This window comes from Lycium ferocissimum, chromosome 10, assembly GCF_029784015.1.
Source record: "Lycium ferocissimum isolate CSIRO_LF1 chromosome 10, AGI_CSIRO_Lferr_CH_V1, whole genome shotgun sequence".
NCBI classification, from domain to species: Eukaryota; Viridiplantae; Streptophyta; class Magnoliopsida; order Solanales; family Solanaceae; genus Lycium; species Lycium ferocissimum.
Window position 1 is genome coordinate 60,659,897 of NC_081351.1, and position 20,160 is coordinate 60,680,056.

The 20,160-nt window shown below is 36.0% G+C and overlaps 1 protein-coding gene, 1 long non-coding RNA gene and 2 other non-coding genes across 6 annotated transcripts in view; 1 reads left to right on the forward strand and 3 right to left on the reverse strand.

Annotated features, from left to right (window-relative positions):
* The first annotated feature begins 1,042 nt into the window (after window positions 1-1,042).
* Window positions 1,043-10,483, forward strand: LOC132034449 (uncharacterized). Of its 3 annotated transcripts, XM_059424804.1 has the most exons (17): window positions 1,044-1,424; window positions 2,454-2,648; window positions 3,416-3,490; window positions 3,599-3,766; window positions 4,061-4,224; window positions 5,069-5,287; window positions 5,656-5,782; window positions 6,281-6,469; window positions 6,813-6,899; window positions 7,039-7,199; window positions 8,372-8,491; window positions 8,613-8,741; window positions 9,337-9,562; window positions 9,664-9,723; window positions 9,793-9,966; window positions 10,049-10,158; window positions 10,249-10,483. In XM_059424804.1, the coding sequence occupies exons 1-17, from the start codon at window positions 1,230-1,232 to the stop codon at window positions 10,412-10,414; spliced, it is 2,565 nt and encodes an 854-aa protein (XP_059280787.1). In that variant the 5' UTR covers window positions 1,044-1,229; the 3' UTR covers window positions 10,415-10,483. The 3 variants fall into 3 exon arrangements, with proteins under 3 accessions (XP_059280789.1, XP_059280787.1, XP_059280788.1); XM_059424806.1 differs by lacking the exon at window positions 6,281-6,469 and having other exon boundaries at window positions 1,043-1,424; XM_059424805.1 differs by lacking the exon at window positions 8,613-8,741 and having other exon boundaries at window positions 1,046-1,424.
* Window positions 10,484-16,759: 6,276 nt separating this feature from the next.
* The window catches only part of LOC132034451 (uncharacterized), a 43,415-nt gene continuing 40,014 nt past the window's right edge, over window positions 16,760-20,160 (reverse strand). The window contains exon 2 of the long non-coding RNA XR_009409102.1: window positions 16,760-17,538. This is a non-coding gene — a long non-coding RNA (uncharacterized LOC132034451). The remainder of the gene's footprint in view (window positions 17,539-20,160) is intronic.
* On the reverse strand, window positions 16,870-16,960 carry LOC132035712 (small nucleolar RNA snoR118). Its single transcript, XR_009409428.1, has one exon. It is a non-coding gene; the product is annotated as a small nucleolar RNA snoR118 (small nucleolar RNA).
* Window positions 17,331-17,405, reverse strand: LOC132035679 (small nucleolar RNA R66). The gene has a single exon (XR_009409399.1). It is a non-coding gene; the product is annotated as a small nucleolar RNA R66 (small nucleolar RNA).

Sequence of the window (20,160 nt, forward strand, 5' to 3'; positions counted from 1 at the left end):
GATAAGCTTCAGCTTTGAAAGTTGAGGAAGAAGGGAGTGGAAGGGGATATGGTGGTAGTTGAGAGGAATTTTTGAGCCCCAAGGGAATACATTCTTAATACATAGTAATACAATGGTTACATTATTATACAAAACATATACATCATTTATACATTATATATAGTGTATAAGAATGTATATGTAAAGTTACAAAAGAAGTTGAGCAACTTATATATGGCTATACAAAACAAATACATTATCTGTACATTGATGATACAGTGGGTTACGTCGGTTGCAAACTAGATGCTTGACCTGTATATATGAGTTATTTCCCCAAAATTCTACCTTGATAAACGCTAAGTAATTTTCAATTATAAACCCAAAAAGTGGCCAACCCGTGCTATTTTTACAAGGGCAATTTGCTCGATTGCCCTTATTCGGGGGTGGTCTTTAATTTTTGCCCCTTAAATTGGTGGTCTTTAATTTTTGCCCTTCGCTAAAAACCCCTTGGTTCCGAGTTCGAACCCCCATTCAGTCAAAAAATTTAAAAAAGATTTGCAAGGTTGAGTTTGGATTCGCAAGACAGAATTTTGCTACCTTCAGACAGAGTTTCAAATTCTGCTTTAAGTAGAGTTTGCAGTGAAACTCTCCCTGAAAAGATAGAGTTTGAGTGCAAACTCTACTTAAGGCAGAGTTTTGCCTTCAGGCATAAGGTAAATTTAAGGTAAAGTTTTGCCTTCAAATTTAAGACAGAGTTTTGCCTTCAGGCATAAGGTAAAGCTCTACCTTAAGGTAGAGGTTTACATAAGGTAATTTTTTTTTGTTTACTCAATTGAAATTTTGCAAAACTTTGCCTTAAGGTCTAATTTTGCTACGAAACTCTGCCTTGCGAATTTTTTTTTTTCCAAGTCGAGATTCGAACCTCAAACCTCATGGTATTAGGCTAAGGACAAAAATTAAAAACCAGGAATTTGAGGAACAAAACTTAAAGATCAGTGCCTTTGAGGGACAATCTGCACAAAAATGCAAATACCATGATTGGGCCTTGCTCAAAGCCATATCGGGCGACAGGCTTGAGTGCTTGAGGAGACCCGTCTGGCCCGTATAGATTCACACAACAGTAAAGAAAACGTAAAATAGACTTGTGAAATTTGATTAACCTCACTGAAAAGGTCAAACATTTCCGGCCACCGGAGAACACAACTCTGTGCTTTCAAATGCTACACCTTTGACAGAAATATAAAATAGAGATGATTCGAATAACAAGCTGCTGTTTGTGCATAGCAATACTAGTTGCACTACTGAGTCTGCTGTCCGAATCAGCACCACAAGGAGCGTATCGGAGAGATCCAGGTCATCAACAACAGTGGCATCATGGAGCTTTTCAAGACGTTAAAGACAACGTTCGATCCGAAGTTCGTCAAATGCTTCATTCTCGTGCCGAGGTACATCTTAACATTCCTCAATTCAATTTTAATTACATACTTCTTCTCTCCCAATTTATATGGCGCATTTTGAATTTCGAGAGTCAAACACTTTAATTTTAACCGTGAATTCGGCTATGGAATCTTTTTAAGCTTTTCAAAATAAAATTTTACATATTTGGAAACTACATAATTCAAAATATTTACAAGATAAATGAAAAAATTACAGTCAAAGAAAGACTTGTTCGAATCTCAGAATCTCAGACTTGGGACGGAGGGTGTATTTATTTTCGACTATATCATCATTTTTATTGCAAATTTCATGAAAAAGTTGTGATTTTTATCAGCTTGCTGTCTCACTGCTTAAACTAGATTGGTAATTTGGTCAAATTAGTTCCAAGTTCGTATTAAATTTGACTGGAATCCTCCCAATTTTTATTTTTTTATTTTTTATTTTTTTTATGTGTTTTGAATCTTGTAAATCCACGTTAATAATGACTGTAATTGCTTTTGTTCTATTTGGTCAATCAGTCAACTCAAAAGTCCAATATATTCAGATTTTAAATTTTTTACTAGTGTGATGTAGCTGCTAGCACTGTGACTTGGCCCGTAAATTGATCTATCTGTTCATTGACGAGAGAAATAGATACTCCCTCCGTCCCAAAATAAGTGTCGTTTTAGCTCTTTTCAGTTTTCCCGCCCATTAAGAAAAACAATAAATACAAGGTATAGTTTACTAAGTTACCCCTATTTATTATATGTTTCTTGAGAATTGAGCACTATTAAGAAGAAGTAGTTCTTCAATATAAGGGTATAGTAGGAAAAATGTACTAATCTTTGTCTTGAATTCCTAAATCGACTGTTATTTTGGGACAATTTGTTTTTTGCTAAAACGACATTTATTTTGGGACGGAGGGAGTAATAGGCTATTGGCGAACCTCGGGGCCAGAAAATTGAAAACTTGAGGTCCTAATGCAGGCTATTTACTTTTTCAAATTCTCTTCATATAAAAGCTCTGTTCAGATGCCTAATCGTGTTAGTATTGTACAGGTTCCATTTCAAGTCCCTCTTGAAGTCAACATAGTTCTTGTTGGTTTTAGTGGCGATGGAGGCTATAGGTACACATTAGATTCTCCGAAGTTGGAGGAGTTTCTGAAAGTCAGCTTCCCAACTCATAGGCCCTCGTGTTTGGAGACGGGCCAGCCACTTGATATTGAGCATCACATTGTATATAATACATTCCCGGTGAGCTTCCTTCCTTCTCTGATATATACTTGTACCATATTGCCATGGTGCTTTTAGAATCGTGGTTGTTTGCTTGTTATGGTTGGAGATCTCTTCTAATTCTGCTTAGAGCTACACTATGGTCATGATTACTGTTTTCTCACTGTTGGTTACTTTCCTATGATTCTTTTGAAGAAATGGTAGCAATATTTCTGTTGTTCCTTCAATCTTATGCGGCAAAATGATTAATTAGACAATATCGGCTTGGAGTCCGTTGTTCTTAGGGAACAAGATTCTAATACCAAGGATATTGAGGAGTCTTGTGTGAAAGATAAATTTGAAATTTCACCACTAGATAGAATTCAGATGGGCATAATTTGGTGAGGTTTTTGAACTGGGATTATGGCTTAGTCCTTGCAATAAGGTGAAAACTCTAATTTCTTTTTCGTATTCCAATAGTGATTTGTGGTAGTTTGGGGTTGCAGCATAGTAGTAGTTCACTAGATGGGGATTCGGATGAGAGAAAAGTTGTCCTTTATCAGACAAATGGAGAAGGAGTCCTCAACTGGAAATGTATATAGTCCTTGCTATTAATTATATGTTTGGTGTCCCTTAGCTAAAAAATATAATCAACAAAGAATTAGATGTTTGGAGTAATTATTGAGCCAAAAAAAAAAAAAAAGAGATGTTTGGAGTACTCTGAAAGATGTTTAGAAGATGAAAATGGAATGGTTGGTGCTAATACTTTTTGGTTACTGTTGTGATTCTCGTGTCACTTGCTGCTGCAGGCTGGGCAGCCAGAACTAATAGCCTTGGAGAAAGCACTTAAGGCAGCGATGGTGCCTGCTGGAAATGCAAGAGAGGTGACTGTACCAGAGAATCTCAACTCTGAATTTGTCTTAGATTCTCCTACTTTAAGTTTCTAGTTCATGAAATGAAAATCAAATTTCAACCCTGTTTGTGATTTGTAGACTGATTTTGGAAGGGAAGTTCCCCTTTTTGAAGTTGAGGCAACTGCTGTGGAACCAGAATTTCAGAAGCTTTACTCTTACCTGTTTGATCTTGAGAGTTGGGGACAGTCAGCTGAAGAGATGGATAGACCTTGGCCTACTGTAATCTTTATTGTTAACTTTGATAAGGTCTGTGTAGCAAACTTTACCATCAAATTCTTATTGCTCTGAATTGTTTGATTTTATTACTGAAGGATACTAAGTGTTCAGGTTTACTTTGTGTCATAATATTTGTTAAAAAGAAATTCAGTTTTCTATTTCTTAATTAACTTTGATTGCTGTTCATCCTCATCGAGAAGTCAGTTGTTGCACACTAATCCATTACATCTGACTTCAAACCTTCTTCACTCAGTTTTCTTTTTCTGAGTGTTGAATAGGGACATTGATTAACTGATTGTTGTTATCATGGAAACTTCACTGCAGGTAAGATTGGATCCGAGGAACAAGCACATTGACCTGGACAGTTTAATGTATGGCAGAATTACACAACTTAATGAGGAAGAGATGAAAAAACAAGAAGGAGATTACATATATCGATATCGTTATAATGGAGGGGGTGCTTCTCAAGTCTGGCTTGCCTCCGGCAGGTATTGTTGGTTTTATCTCCTGTGTTACATAGATACAGAAATAGTTATTTTAGTTTCTACTGAGAGCGGATAACAAACTGTGCCCTTTACACGAGATAATTACAGAGCGTCCTCTAGTTGGATAATAGTATAGCACCTTTGGTCTGCCTTCATATGCTAATTGATTTCTGACCCAAGATTGACGCCATAGTGGAATCAAATGTTTATCTTTTACCCTAGCATCCTATTTTCTTTTACATGTTATTTGTGAATTGCATAGACTTCTACAGTTTTAACTTTTAATACCTCTGCTGTGGGTTGATTATGTGGCATAAAAAGCTGATGATTAATTTCTTTCTTTGTCTTAATGTACCTCTGTACCGTCAGTCCTTCCAAGTAGCGGAGGTAAAAGGTGATGGGTTTTCTGTAACTTAGAGTTAAATGTTTAAACTCTGCGAAAAGTCGTAGCCGATCTCACTTTCTTCGTATGACTGTCTAGTGGTCTGGAAAATTTGACTTCCTTTTTGGTCTTCCTTAATTTGTTTTTAGATCTCTTATATTGTTCAAATGCCATATAGTTTATGTGGTTGAATAATATTTTTAAATATCACACCAAAGGGCAGCCCGGTGCATTAAGCTCCCGCTATACGCGGGGTCCGGGGAAGGGCCGGGCCACAAGGGTCTATTGTACGCAGCCTTACCTTGCATTTCTGCAAGAGGCTGTTTCCACGGCTTGAACCCGTGACCTTGGTCACATGGCAACAACTTTACCAGTTACGCCAAGGCTCCCCTTCTTAAATATCACACCGATTAATCAAAAAACATGTCATACAGAAGTTTGAGATTCCTGGCATTATCATTTCAGGTTTGTTGTGGTTGACCTCTCAGCAGGTCCTTGCACTTATGGAAAGATCGAAACTGAAGAAGGAAGCATTAGTTCCAGATCATTGCCTCGTTTGCGAAATGTTGTGTTTCACAAAGGATCGGGTGTAGTAACTGAGCATGCTGCTCATGATATTTTTGTTGGTCAGCTTGCCTCTCTAGTTGCAACCACCATTGAACACGTAATAGCTCCGGATGTTAGGTAAAGTCTTTTCTTTCCTCACATAAGGTAAAACTATTTTGCTTACTTTTGATGATAGTTATCATGATTTTGAAGACACTTGATAAGTGTTTAAGCATGTATTTGATTCTTGAACTCTTATCCCGAGTAGTTTATGTCTCATAGCATTTAAAAGGAAGAAAAATTGGCAATTGCAGATCTACCTGTTGCTTTGCATACTTTTGAAGATACCATCGTTAGGATTAGATCTGTTTATTTTTGTGATATGGGATAATTATGGAGAATGTTCCTGTCCCCTGCTTCCTCTGCGCTTATATTTGTAGCAGCGATAGATGAACTTTGTTCTTTCTTTGAATACAATCTTAGTGTTTTTATCATGTATTTATCAGGTTTGAAACTGTCGATATGACAACAAGGTTGCTTATCCCTATCATTGTCCTTCAAAATCATAATCGCTTCAATATCATGGCAAGGGGCAATAACTATAGTCTTGATGTTGGAGCAATAGAAGGGGAGGTAAAATTCTTACCACATTATCCTTGTATCTTGTGATGCTTTTCTGTGTACCCTGTGACTTGGGTGGTTGATAGGTCTTTTGTTTCATTTACTGAGCTGAAATATTGTTGCTTTTGCACTAAATGTTGAGGAGGCTTCAAATTCTGTTTCTTCTGTAAACTACTTGTAAAGCTTTCAGATTTTGATGAAGTGGATACTTACTTTCTTAATATACTTGGCATCACTGCTTACTGGTAGCATATGTCATTTTAAAGACTGCTACTTCGTTACTTATCAAAAGAGGGGGGGAGAGGAAAAAACCTGGTACTTTGTTCTTGAGGTATTAATCCCGTTCTTAATGATTAAATTAAGCGATATTTTTTTTTTTTTGACAAGAAGTATAAAAGGTTTCTGATAATTTTTCATTAGATTTAGATGGTACCCAACAGAACAAAATCTTAAATTTAGATGGAACCAGGGCTGGACATGAATTATGAACTTTTAGTTTTTGACCTTCAGGTGAAGAAAATGCTTCACAAAGAACAGGAAGTAATGATGATTGGAGGTTCACATGCTTTGCATCGCCATGAGAAATTGGCTATAGCAGTTTCAAAAGCCATGCGTGGTCATTCCCTTCAAGAAACAAAGAAGGATGGACGTTTCCATGTACATACAAAGACATATCTTGATGGTGCGATCCTTAGAGAGGTGGTTCCTGATTTTCCATTTCTCTTTTTCTATGTTGCTTGCCATTTGAGATAATAAATGCAATTGGATGTGAAATGCATTAGGAGTATATGTGAGAAAAGGGTCTTCAGATTGTTTCAGTAAGCAAATGGTGTATCTGTTACTGACATCTCTTTTATAATCAGTCTGTTACTGACATCTCCTTTTCCCCACATCTGCAGGGGTTGTTAGTTTGTGTTGGTTATCTGATGTCTCTATTATTTTTGTGTTCATTTACTTGTTTGTTCTGGTCTTCCGGTGTTTCTGTCAGATTGGTCATTTGGAGTTTATTATAACATAATTCTCTATGCATTGACAAATGCAGGAGATGGAACGATCTGCTGATGTGCTTGCTGCCGGTTTACTTGAGATGTCTGACCCTTCACTCTCAAGTAAATTTTTCCTCCGCCAGGTTGGTTTCTCCATTTCCTTGCATCACAAATATTCTGCAAAATACACCTATGTGGCTTGTATCAATATTTATCCGTTGCTCATACATATACCTTTTATCCCTATGCCTGATTGTTCTAGATCTGTTTTCTTCTTTCTAGCACTGGATGGATGAGAGTGATGGTACAACTGATTCTGTACTAAAACATAAACCTATCTGGGCTACTTATAACCAGAACCGAAAAAAGGAGAAGAAAAGAACAGTAGAAAAGAAGAAACAAGGAGGTCTGCACCGCACATATGGTACCAGAGTCATTCCAGTGTGAGTGCAACAACCTTTTATCTCATGCCTGTAGTGGATTGCTTAAAACTGCTGTATTGATTCCCCCCTCCTCTTCCCCCTCTCTGATGTTTGACATTGCCTTCTGATACTGAATAAGCACATCAGAAATAACCCTATAGAAATCAGTAGTGCTATTTTTTTATAACCGAGAAATTGCCAAGGACCAGTGGCGCAAGGTTAGATACTCGGTGAATAATGGGGCCACTCCTCTACCCTTCTCCACTTAAATACCAAGTTTTTTGTCTGTTCGAGGGTTCGAACCCGTGACATGCACCTAACCACTGCGCTCTTGATCATAGCCTTGGGAGCTAAATTGATAGTGCTGATTAGCAGCTTTCTTTGCTCAGTGACCAATGACTAGTTCTGCTAAAAGACTTGTCTTAGATCTTCAGGAGCTCGTGTAGTTTATGGAATGAACCTTTTTACCTTTTGCACTCAATGTTTAGATACGCTCATCAGATGCTTTTGCATTAAATTGAATTGGTCTGTGATATCGGACTTCATCGATAGCAATAATAGTATATTGTTATGCCTGTAGTATTAAGATTAATGAATGAAAACAAACTTGTACTGCATGCTGTTCCATTTTTACATAGTTGACTTATAGCAATTGGATTGCTGAATTATTGGATGATATATTTCAGAAATGCCAACAACGCATTGTCTTTGATACATCTGTCTGACTGACTCTCTTCTATTTCGCTGATCTGATTATTTCTTTTGAAGTTTGATCTTTTTCTTCTGTTTGTTTGACAATGAATGGATACAAAACCAACTAAGCCTTAATCCCAAGCTAGTTGGGCTCGGCTATATGAATCCTCACCACCCCTTCCGCTCCATCTAGACTTATCTTCATTCAATATTCAATAAATCAGGTTATCTACCCTAGAAGTTCTCTACATTTTTCACTGACATATAAATCCCCCAACAAGATGAAAAAGGACTCCAAGTTTTGCAATGAATTTATAAATATAGATCCAAGCGCAAATTCCAGCAGATTTTATCTCCTATTACTGCCATTTTGAACAAGAGTGCCTTTTTAGGAGTTGGAAGACATCCAATTTCCAATCTAGCTCTCACTCTTCTAAAAATACTTTGTGCAATAAAAGACCATTATTTTGATGCTCTAACACTCTCCTCCTTGTTTACAGGTTTGTTCTATCTTTAGCTGATGTGGATAAACATCTGATGTTGGAAGATGAAAGTCTTGTTTGGACAAGTAAAGATGTAGTTATCGTACTCCAACATCAGAATGATAAGATACCTTTGAGGTAAGTAAAGTTTTTACTCAGTTTTCATTGCCTTATTTATCTTGTTTGTTGTCATGTCCTTCAGTATGACTTTCTACTTTATACTACAATCATGGAACTTTTAATCTATCTGGGGAAGGAGATTGCTATCAGTTTCCTTTGTCGGACTCTTCAATTCCCACCGGGTGCATGTCGGATCCTCCAAAAGTAGTGCATTTTTGGAGAGTCCGAGCAACATAGACTTTAACTGCAGCAGCCTCTTCCTATGGAGGTAGCAGTAGTTCCTTGGTTCTTTCTTCCTGGCCTTAAATAAATTAGAATCTAGTAAACTAAGTTACCAGTTTCAAAAAAAATAAAAAAATAAATTAGAATCTAGTAAACTAAGTTTAGTATTTGCAATTGATGTTGCGACCATTCTTATTAGAGTATTCCAATAGAAGCTGAAAGACCCTGATAACAAATTTACTCAACAGGAGATCAATGACTTTTGATCTCCAACCAGCCCGACATTTATGCTAATTGGATTGAATAGCCTGACATTTCTGCTAATTGGATTGAATACAGAAAGCGAGTATAGAGGAAATGTCATTGATCATGTTCTCCTGTATTCGGCCTTTAGGCATCTAAAAGATTTTGCATGCATTTTCTCTTGACTATTTGTCTGTTCATCAGAGGCATTCTTATGATTGGTGTTTTAAGTCTTATTACATCTATGAGAAACACAAAGTGTGGTAAAAGAAGATAATCTCTCAAATTATTTCATTAGGTGAACTTACAAACCTTCCATTAAATGTTATCTGATGGTTATTCTCCTTGCATGCATCTGGTTCGGGGATCTTTACTTTCTCCCTGTTGGTATTTGACAGCTATGTTTCAGAAATAGAGAGAAGGCATGCTATTCCAATGCTAGCCCAACAACATATATTGGCAGGGCTGGCTTCTGTTGTGGGTGGGTTGAGTGCTCCATATGAAAAGGCTTCTCATGTGCATGAAAGGCCTGTTGTAAATTGGCTCTGGGCAACAGGTTGCCACCCATTTGGACCATTCTCTAACACTTCACAAGTCAGTCAATTGCTCAAGGATGTCGCCCTGGTCTGTCATGCTCTTCGCTATTTGCTTTACAATTTCTACACGATGTAGATTTGATTGTAACTCGTATGAACTAAACTTCCATCATTTACCATCACCTGCAGAGGAACACTATATATGCACGTGTTGATTCAGCCCTTCACCGGATCAGGGAGACATCAGAGGTACTTTTAGTTGTCATTCACTAACTTTTTTGTTCTAACCTGTATTTATCCGTCCATCTTTTTTCCCAGGCTGTACAAGCTTTTGCTGCAGAACATCTTAAGACTCCACTTGGTGAACCAGTAAAGGGTAAAAAGAACAAAACAAGCACTGAATTATGGCTGGAAAAGTTCTATAAAAAGACTACCAACTTACCTGAACCATTCCCCCATGAGTTAGTTGATCGTCTAGAAAAATACTTGGATGTAAGTAATTTCTTTTCCTCTACTTAGTAAATCTAGTTCTAGAATTTTGTAAATGGCATCTCCTGACTTCATCAAATAACAGAGCCTCGAGGAACAACTCGTAGAATTGTCTTCCCTACTATATGATCATCGCTTGCAAGAAGCACACTCGAACAGTTCAGATATCTTGCAAAGTTCCATTTTCACTCAGCAGTAAGTTACACCTGAAATTTTTATCCCTTTTTAATTAGGAATTTTGTTTTAGTTTCTTATGTTGTTGATTGTTCAATATCTATTTTTCAGGTATGTGGAACATATTTTGGCTTCTGAGAGGGAGAAAATGAAATGCTGCAGTATTGAATACAAGCTTCCTGTGCAATCTTCTCAGAATTTAGTTTATGCTGGTATTCTTTTAGCCGGATTTTTTGTGTATTTTGTTGTAATCTTCTTTTCATCCCCTGTGCGTTAATTCCAGGAATAATCCCTATTGTTAGATCACATAAATTTTGAAGGAAATAGTAAGATGAAATTTGATCAAGACTTTTTGTGTGTGAAGTCGTATTTACAGTTGAATTGTCATTCCATGTTGCGTTGTTTGCGATTGAAACTCGAGGGGTCGTTTTTGCAACAGAACATCTGAAAACTTCTCTTAACAATATAGGATCGTTTGGTTTGTGAAACAATGGATAACCATTGTGGGATAAAATATTTGATTCCAAGATTAACAATCCCAAGATTATTTATACTTTAATTGTGGTATTATTTTTATACCACTCAATGAGGGATAACACCCTTGAAATATTAATCCCGGAAAAGACCAAAATCACAGAAGTGCATCTCCAAAGCTCAATTCTTCTAAAATCTTTTTAAAAGGCTAGGTTATAATTAGAAATAAAAGTCTGTCCTACATTTTTTTTTGTTTTGGCAACTAAAGTTTGTCCTACTTTATTTAGTGTAAAATTAAACACATTATGTTATACTTTTATATTTCGTTTTAGCTCAATGAATCAAAATCTACTTATAAAAGAATATTCACTAAATTATCATTGTTTATTATATTATAATTTCGACATTATAATTGTAATATTACTTGTTTATCAACCAAACTACCCTAATAGTTCATAGCAATACTGCTCTCTGCGTTTACTCTCCGTGTGAGTGTTAAAGTAAGTTATTGAAGCATTATAAAAATAAAAAAAAATAAAAAAGGAAAATATTGTTTCCCTTCCAAAAGAGGGGTATAGTATTTAATTTTCTGTATAAGTTTGACACAACTTCATTTCTCTTAAATCTATATCTATATATAATACGGAAAAGACTCAAATATGCCATCGAACTATCGAAAATGACTCATTTATGCCACTCGTCAATAGTTTGGCTATTTATGCCATCGAACTATCGGAAATTGCTCATTTATGCTACTCATCAATAATTTGACTCATTATGCTATCGCCTGTTACCAAAATGACTCATCCATGTCATTTTTCATTAACATCGATTTTATAATACCATATATGACACGTGGCCTCCAATTAGAGGTCTATATCGTTTAATTAAACCAACCCGATTTTAAATCTCAAATTAATAAAAAAATCCGACCCGTACACCCTACCGACCCACAACCATAATCTAGTTGGAGGTCACGTGCCATAGCTGGTATTGTAAAATCGGAGTTTACTGAAAAATGGCATGGATGAGTCATTTTGGTAACAAGCGATGACATAAATGAGCCAAACTATTGATGAGTGGCATAAATGAGCCATTTCCGATAGTTCGATGGTATAAATGAGCCAAACTATTGACGAGTGACATAAATGAGCCATTTTCGATAGTTCGATGGCATATTGAAGCCTTTTCCGTATATAATATAAAGCTAGGCATAGAGAAGGTCATGTGGCACCTCTCTATGACCACCAATGATATTTATCTGTTTTCTCCTTTTTTTTTTAGCCTTTTTCCTAACTTTTGCCATTTATGTGCTATGTGAAAAAACTTAACAATTACTCATTAACACAGTTTACTATAGTAAATGTGCTTAAGTTTTTACTTCCAAAGATGAATGAAATGTTTTGCAACAACTACATGGCATATTGTGCAGTTACTTACCCATTAATTTTTGGGTATTTACTTGCCCATTAATTTTTGAGTATTTGCTTGCCCATAAAGATTCACCTTTGCTCTTATGGGTCATTTGCACGATTGACTTTCAAAGGCACTGGTCTTTAATTTTTTGCCCTCAAACTGGTGGTCTTTAATTTTTTTCTTCTAATACCATGAGGTAAAGGGTTCGAACCTGGCTCAGTCAAAAAAAAAAAAAAAAAAACCGCAAGACAGAGTTTTGTAGCAAAGGTAGGCCTCAGGCAGAGTTGGTAGAGTTTTGCATTCAAAACTCTGCCTTGCGAATTATTTTTTTTTATTTTTTTTTTTTACTGGGCTGGTATTCGAACGCAGAATCTCGGGTATTAGGTGAAGGACAAAATTAAGAACCAGTGCCTTTGAAGGGCAATCCGCACAAAAAAATGTGCTGTTGTTACTCGCATAACCGTTTGATTTTGAATAGGAAAGCCTACGCAGAAATATCAGCACAAACACATTCTTTCAATTAGTATGGAAAATGGGAAGACTCCATTCTTAAGCATGGAGTTTCAAAGGGTTTTTGTCACGACTCAACCGGAGGGCCGCGACGGGCACCCGGTGCTAACCCACCCGGGCACCTCTTAACATACTTTCACATTACATCTAGGTGAGTCACATAGCTAAATCATACTTTTCATTCATCATCATAATAATCCCATTGGGCGACAATTCATTTATATCATCATTAGCAACTATGCCCATATAAATGTACATAAGCCGGTGAGGCTAACAAGATAATATCCCAAAATATAGGCCGACAAGGCCAAACACATCTAACCATATACACATGTCTACGAGCCTCTAAGAAGAATATGTTATATCATATAGGCGGGACAGGACCCCGCCGTGCCTATAATTATGTACACAAAAGAATAAGTACCAATAGCTGTAGCTCCGAATGAAATGGAACTCCGCTATGTAGTCCCTGAGGAATATAGCTATGGATCAAGCCTGTCTCCCTGGCCACCTGTGGGCATGACGCAGCGTCCACAAACAAAAGGACGTCGGTACGAAGAATGTCGAGTATGTAAAGCATGATCAACATCAATATGAAAGCATAATAGACAACATATGAAATAGCATAGGATGGGAGATAACGATATCATCGTCATAACACTTACTTGCTTTTCATAGGGACATTCCATTTCTATTGCGTATCCGTGTACATACATTCATATCCGTATTCGTATCCGTACTCATTTACATTCCATATCCATATTCGTATTCGTAGTCGTATTTCCATTCATACTCATATTTGTATCATATACATATCACATATATTGCGTATACTTAGCATATTCGTACTCATATTGATATCATATACATAGCATTTACATAGCATACCCGACCACGAAGGTTCGGTGTTTCACATACCTGGCCCTACCAAGGCTCAGTGTCATACATACCTGGCCCTACCAAGGCTCAGGGTTGTCCGTACCCAACTGCAGTGGCGCGCGCGCATTTTATATATATATATATACATATATTCTATTTATACATTCTACCCGGCCATATAAGCTCGGGGTTTCATAGTAGCCACACATAGGCACACATACATAAAGCTCATAAGCATCTTTAGCATCATTACTATCGTCATTCATTACATCTAACCCTAGAGGGTTACTCATCATATAAGGAACTTCATACAATCGTAACATATCGAGGATCATGAGCTTAGTAGCTTTTAGAATTAGAATCATTGGAGGATATCATAGGCTCGTAGAAGAATAGATATTTGGCCAAAGAACCATGCCTTATGAAAGAAGGATTAGCCTTACATACCTTTTCGTTCAACTATTCTATCACTTGCACGTGCTTCTTCAATGCTCACGTTTCTACCTTCATTAGAGTTATACTATCATTAGGAAATCGATGACTTAGCATACATGACTAAAGCTAGAGAAAATCGGACAAAGATCTCCTTTATTTATACGACTTCCTCCATATCACATATCAACTCCCAAACATCTATAATAACATTCACAATATTGTAACAATAGCCTTTATTCACCTACATTATCCTTACTTCTCAATTCACTTCCAATTATCCATATTCGTGGTCATATCACACGATTACGTTCGTTCATATACAATGTCTATTCCATGTTCTCAATATCATTTATAACATGATTATAATCATAATGTATCAAGAATCATGACTCAATCCAAACATTTACTCAAAAGTGACATTATTCCCACATTCATGACCCATTTCTATATCCTTTTACAATCCAAGTGTTTCAACTTTCAAATACCTTAAACAACATGGAAATATCATAAAACTTACCTTAAATGGTGTAGGAATGAACCTTGGGTGCAAACACCTCACTTGAGCAAAACCCTAGTTTCACCTTCACTTGGATTCTTGTCTTGGATGAACTTTAATGGGTTTCTTATACTTGATTCACTTGGTTTGATGAAGTTGAACACTAATATCTCTTGAAATCTTGTAGGAGAAATGTAGATAGATATTCTAGAGAGAAGTGGATGAAAGGGAAATGAAATAAAATGAAACTTGGATCCCTTATTAAATAACTCAAATCTGTCCCGACTAACTTCTACGGACCAACATACGGTCCGTATGTTTTATACGGCCAATATGTTTGGCCGTATAATGCCCAGTCATTCCGAACTCGTTCTCGTCGACTCGTTTGATCTCCAATCCTTATGGAACCTTCTTGACATTGGTTTATCATCTCATTAACCATCTAAGGGACGTTATAACTCTTCTCCAAAGCATCGTTAAATCATCATTAACTTGTTACTCGTAAATCTCTTCCGATACATATCATATGCCTTGCCTTCTCTTAACAAACTTTCTCGTCTAATATCGAGTGTCTTTGAAATCTTACTTAGGGTCATCAAAAGTCATTCTTTACCTATTGAAATACCGTATACTTCGTGCTCTTCGTTAGTCTATTCACTGTGCATCAACAGAAAGTTTTCCAAGGTGTAACAGTTTTCTAGCAGTAAATCTTGAACATGCTATATATACAAACTTATCTTTCAGCTTGCTTTGATATGGGTAAGTGGATTTCATCCCTTTTTTGTTTTCAGCCTAAACTCTTATAAAGTGTAAATCTTTTTATTTGTTTCATTCTTTTTTAAAATTGTTTTTATTACATAGGGGGTAGGGGAAGGGGAAATGGGGAGGGGATTACAATGTGGGGATTCGAACCCTCACCAACAAGGTGAAAGTTCAAGTAGCCAACCAACTGAGCTACTAGATCCCTACTTATTTGTTTCATTTGAAGTTTGAACTAATGGTCATTCTATGCTTTGTTATAGGTGCAAGATATGTGTAGAGTCGTACAGGTATCTTTTAAAATTCAGCAGCTCAAGAACTCATGCGCTCCAATTGTATTTCTATCTCAGATTTCAAATGTGTTTTGAATAAGCAATAATCATTGTGGTATTGCACACTCGCTAAATACCTCGGTGTTTACACCAAATCATATAATTTACTATAGTTAGGTGATTTAACAAGCTGAGAATGCATTTTATTAATCATGTTAAACTTCTATATGTAAATACATCATGAATCTATTAACTTGGTATAACCACTGATTACTGATAAATTTTCACATTTGTACATATGGCTATTACTTGGTTCATGGATAAGTTATAAGTGAATTAGGATACTGATTTTACGGTCAAGAGCAAATATTAATGATTGGCATTTCAAAAATTGTTTTTGTCATGTTCTATTTTTTTTTTTTTTTTTTTTTTTTTTTTTTGCAACTTACGCTTACGATAGCCGTGATGAAAGATTGTCGATATTATTTCCTAAACTTAAAGGATAAAGTCAATCGTGTACCCTTTTTTTTTTCTTTAGGAAAAGAAAGGTTGAAAAGAGTAAGAACAAAGAAGCAAAAAAAGAAAGTAAAACACAGAAGAAAAATAGCAAATTTCCTAGAGTAGGAGCCTATTTATGGATGGAGAATTGAGAGGGAGATCAAGGAATACGAAAAGAATGAAAAAAGTAACAAAATATAGAGAAGGAAAAAGAATATGAAAAGAAGTGGTTTTCTTTCGCAAAGCGTATATTTTTTCGTTGCGCGGTCTATTTTACTAGCAATAATCAGCCTAATGTTTTTGTAACAAAATTATTTACAACAAGTCGTATTTATAGAACTATAAACTATTCGTATTTACTTTTCAAAAGCAATTATGCAAATAATACTCCGTCTTAGATTTCACATAAATCACTTGCCAGTTACAGTTAGTGTTAATTGTTAACATTACTGTGAATCTATCCTCCAAATTTTATTGTTCAGAAAAACTTTTGCTCTTAACATACAGGGCCAATAATGGTGGAGCAGAGGTTCTATAAATATTCACTTAACACTTTAATTTTCCTTTTGGGAAAGCAATGTCTAATTTTATAATTTGTTTATAGCATGAGTTGTTTATTTGAGCCATGAAAAGTTCATGTTTGTATTTCAATCCTAAACTTGCAATTCTTTTAAGTGATTATTTAACACTTACTTTTTGGCATATAATCTAATCTTTTGTTATTTGAAATCTTGAGTAGATAGTTTTTAATCACCTCAGAAAAAAAGTCTGAGGGGATTAAAAACTGTCTATTCAAGATTTCAAATAACAAAAGATCTCTACATTAAAGAGAAGCGCAATATTATTATCCTCAATTGAGGAGAGGTAACGGTTAATTATGGGATATCTGAACCAAAGATTTATTTAATATTTCATGTTAGAAAAAGATATTACTGAAAATAATCAATACGAATATAGCGTTTCACAAAATAAAGTTGTGCATCGTGGAAGAGGTGATCAGACGTAGCTTTCTAGGCTGCATTTGTCCATCAAAATATACAGTTTATTATCAAACTGTTCAGAGCCCAGTGCGATCATCATCTCAACAGTTTAAAACAAATTACAAAGAGTTAATTTAAAGAGAAGAAAAAAAAAAGACGATAAGAACTAATCCCTCTGTCCCAAAAAATTGTCCTTCTTTTCCTTTTAGTCTGTTTAAAAAAGATTATCTCTTTTCTATATTTTGAAACAATTTAACTTTATGAAATGATTTACCGCTACACAAATATTTAATACTTATTTTAGACCATACATTTTAAAAGTCTTCTTTTAATTCTTAAACTTTATGTCAAGACAAAAGAGGACAATCTTTTTGGGACGGAAGAAATAATATAAATAAAAGAAATCGTAAATCAATCATCTTTTTTTTTTTTTTTCAAAAAGAAGCACATAAAACTTTAAATGGAAATGGGGGAGTCCTCAGAAAAGATGCTTGTAATTGTCATCAAAATAGATAATTCAGTTCTCAAAGATTTCATGCCATCAGAGGAAGCCCCCATTCTTTTCATTGCTTTTTTCCCAAAAATAAAATAGAAATCTCTAAACAATGGATAACTACATTAAAATCTGGAACACTAAATAGATAGACACGTAACATAAAATTTCCAGAGATATGGACTCTGCCTGTCAGGAAGAAAGTAGAAGCAGAAAGTCAGGGTTTACAAGGTTTAACTCATCCATATATAATGTAGGGAAATTAGGGTTTTGGTGAAAAAGAGAGAAAATTACAAATAGGGCCTTTATGGATTTGGTGTGTGGCCCATATGTACATCAAGCCTGAAATTCAATTTTTTGTGGGCAATTTGCACGATTGTGCTTCGTTTGGGGTGGTCTTTAATTTTTGTTCCTCAAATCGCTGGTCTTTAATTTTTGTCTTTCGCCTAAAATACACCGAGGTTCTAGGTTCTAACCACTACCTTTGCAAAAAGTCTGTCGGAGACAGCTGCCTTATAAGTCAGCTTTTAGTTTTGCCTTAAGGCAAAGTCTGCAGCATAAGTCGGGTTGCTTACCGGGTAGATCGGATGATAATTACGTTTAACGATTTGGCTTATCGGTTATCGGATTAGTAATTATCAGATGAGCGGTGTATCGGTTAATCAACAAGCTAAGGTATATAGGGCTCTACCTGGAGCCTCTTCCCATATTAAGAATTAAAAAATGATCAGACTTCTTACTTCCTTAAATCCCATTGAACTTAAGCATCCAGTTAAACAACTGCTAGCAAACAAATGTATTTGTCAACCTAGCTATAGAGTATGCTTTAGAATAATAAACTGTGGTGCTAATTTAATGAACCTTCATATTCAAAAATGAATCTGCTAATGACATTGAGAAATTGGCGATTGACAGTCCACTATAGAGCTATAGCCCAGTAGAAGAAAGAAAGTAAAGAAGTCCAAGTAAAAAGTGGGAATTACTAGAAAGTCCAAATGTAATATATATACGCTCGGGTATATTTGTGAATGTAAAAATTCTTAACGGGTTAACGGCTAAACCAATAAGGAGAATGACGAAACCGCACCCCGCACCGTTAAGCCATTAGCTATAAAAGTTCAAACAGTTCCCCATCCGTTAATCCGATATCCCTATACCAATAAACCAATAAACCTATTTTGCGGTTGGGTTATAGGTTACGGTTCGGTTTTGAACAGCCCTACGCATAAGACATACTTTTTGCAAAGCCTTTCCTTGCGAATTTTTTTTTTTGACTGAGCGGGGTTTCGAACTCAGAATCTCGAGGTATTTTCGGCCACCTTTTTAAGCGAAAAGCAAAAATTAAAGACCACCCCCAAAAGCGCACAAAAAAATGATTTTATGTTTGGAGGGTCATTCGCACTTTTGTGCTGGTCTTTTAACTTTTGCCTCTGAATGCGAGCAACTTTTTCGTGGGACATAAATTTATATTTTTGCATCATAATATCCGACAAGTTATGTCCCCCATTTAAAGAGTTTATGATAAATGCGATTTTGAAGAGTAGAAATTAAAGACCAGCCCATTTGAAAGGCAAACCGTGCAATTTCGGAAGTGAGAGTATTACGATGGTATCACCTATGGAGCATGAAGTACAAAACTCAAGGGATGAGGAATTTGTGAAGGAATCTCAAGTCATGAGACGTTAAAAATAGGTTGATCACAGGAGAGACAAAAAGGCCTTTGGAGTATTAGGTGAATGGGTTACCACCGGAAGTTTAGATATAATTTTAGTAAAGCTATATTTATTGTATTATAAAAAAAAGTTATATTTATTGTGTTTCATTTTATGTGACACAATTTGAAATATGATGGTCAAAATAACTATGTAAAGGCTATTCCCTTTCTTTTCTTGGCATGATTCCAGTTTCGAAGAAGATCCGAACAAGCTTATCGAAATGAGAATTGAAATCTCTTTTCCAGCATTAGTATATCACTAATAGCTTATCATTGTGTGTCGCTTGTTGGGCGTACATTTCAGTCTATATATTATTGTGATTGGCTATTGAGATAGAGTATATATACAAATTAGAATAGTTGCCTTCGGGGCTATGTTACTCTTGCATTCGGAGCTATGATACAGTTTCCTTCGGGGCTATTATACAGTTGCCTTCTGGGCTATTACATAGTTTGCCTTCGGGGCTTTTACACCATTGCCTGCGGGGCTATTTTACAGTTTAGTTATGTACATGCCGAGACTAGATAAGGCCGGCTACTTTCATAGTGTTACATGTTATAGGAGTCACAAAAAGGTAAGTTATATTCAGATTATCCTTGACTCCTCAACTTATATTCAGTATTACGACTTTCAGTTATATTCAGTTGCCTTACATGCTCGGTACATTATTCGTACTGATGTCCCTTTGCTGGGGGAACTGTGTTTCATGCTTACGCAGTCAAAAGGCGGGGGCGAGTGAGGCCTCCGCGTGATTGTTACAAAGCTCCATGTCTTTCGGAGTTACCAGATCCAGAGTTAACATTGTTTTTAAGCAGTACAGACAGTATGGGTATGCTGGGGCTATGTCCCAACCACAGTACAGTTTTACTCTTTAGAGGCTTGTAGATAAGTCCTTATGTACAGTATGTCAGCATGGTGGCCTTGTCGGCCCTTGTATATATTGTTTTGGGTTTTGTTGTTTGCACAGGTGCATGATAGTCTTATCGGCTTGCGTATTTATACATCTCTTTTGGGATTGAGCCCTTATTAGTTGAGCGCAGACTCATTTACAGTATTTTCAGTGCGTGGCCTCAATAGCCTAAGACATGATTATATA

What these genes read in the sequence shown, in the direction of transcription:
- LOC132034449 (XM_059424804.1), top strand. Translation starts at nt 1,230, where the DNA reads ATGATTCGAATAACAAGCTGCTGTTTGTGCATAGCAATACTAGTTGCA. An exon ending in ATGGTGCGATCCTTAGAGAG is followed by an intron (nt 6,470 to 6,812) that starts GTGGTTCCTGAT and finishes TGACAAATGCAG; the next exon opens with GAGATGGAACGATCTGCTGA. An exon ending in TGCTCAAGGATGTCGCCCTG is followed by an intron (nt 9,563 to 9,663) that starts GTCTGTCATGCT and finishes CATCACCTGCAG; the next exon opens with AGGAACACTATATATGCACG.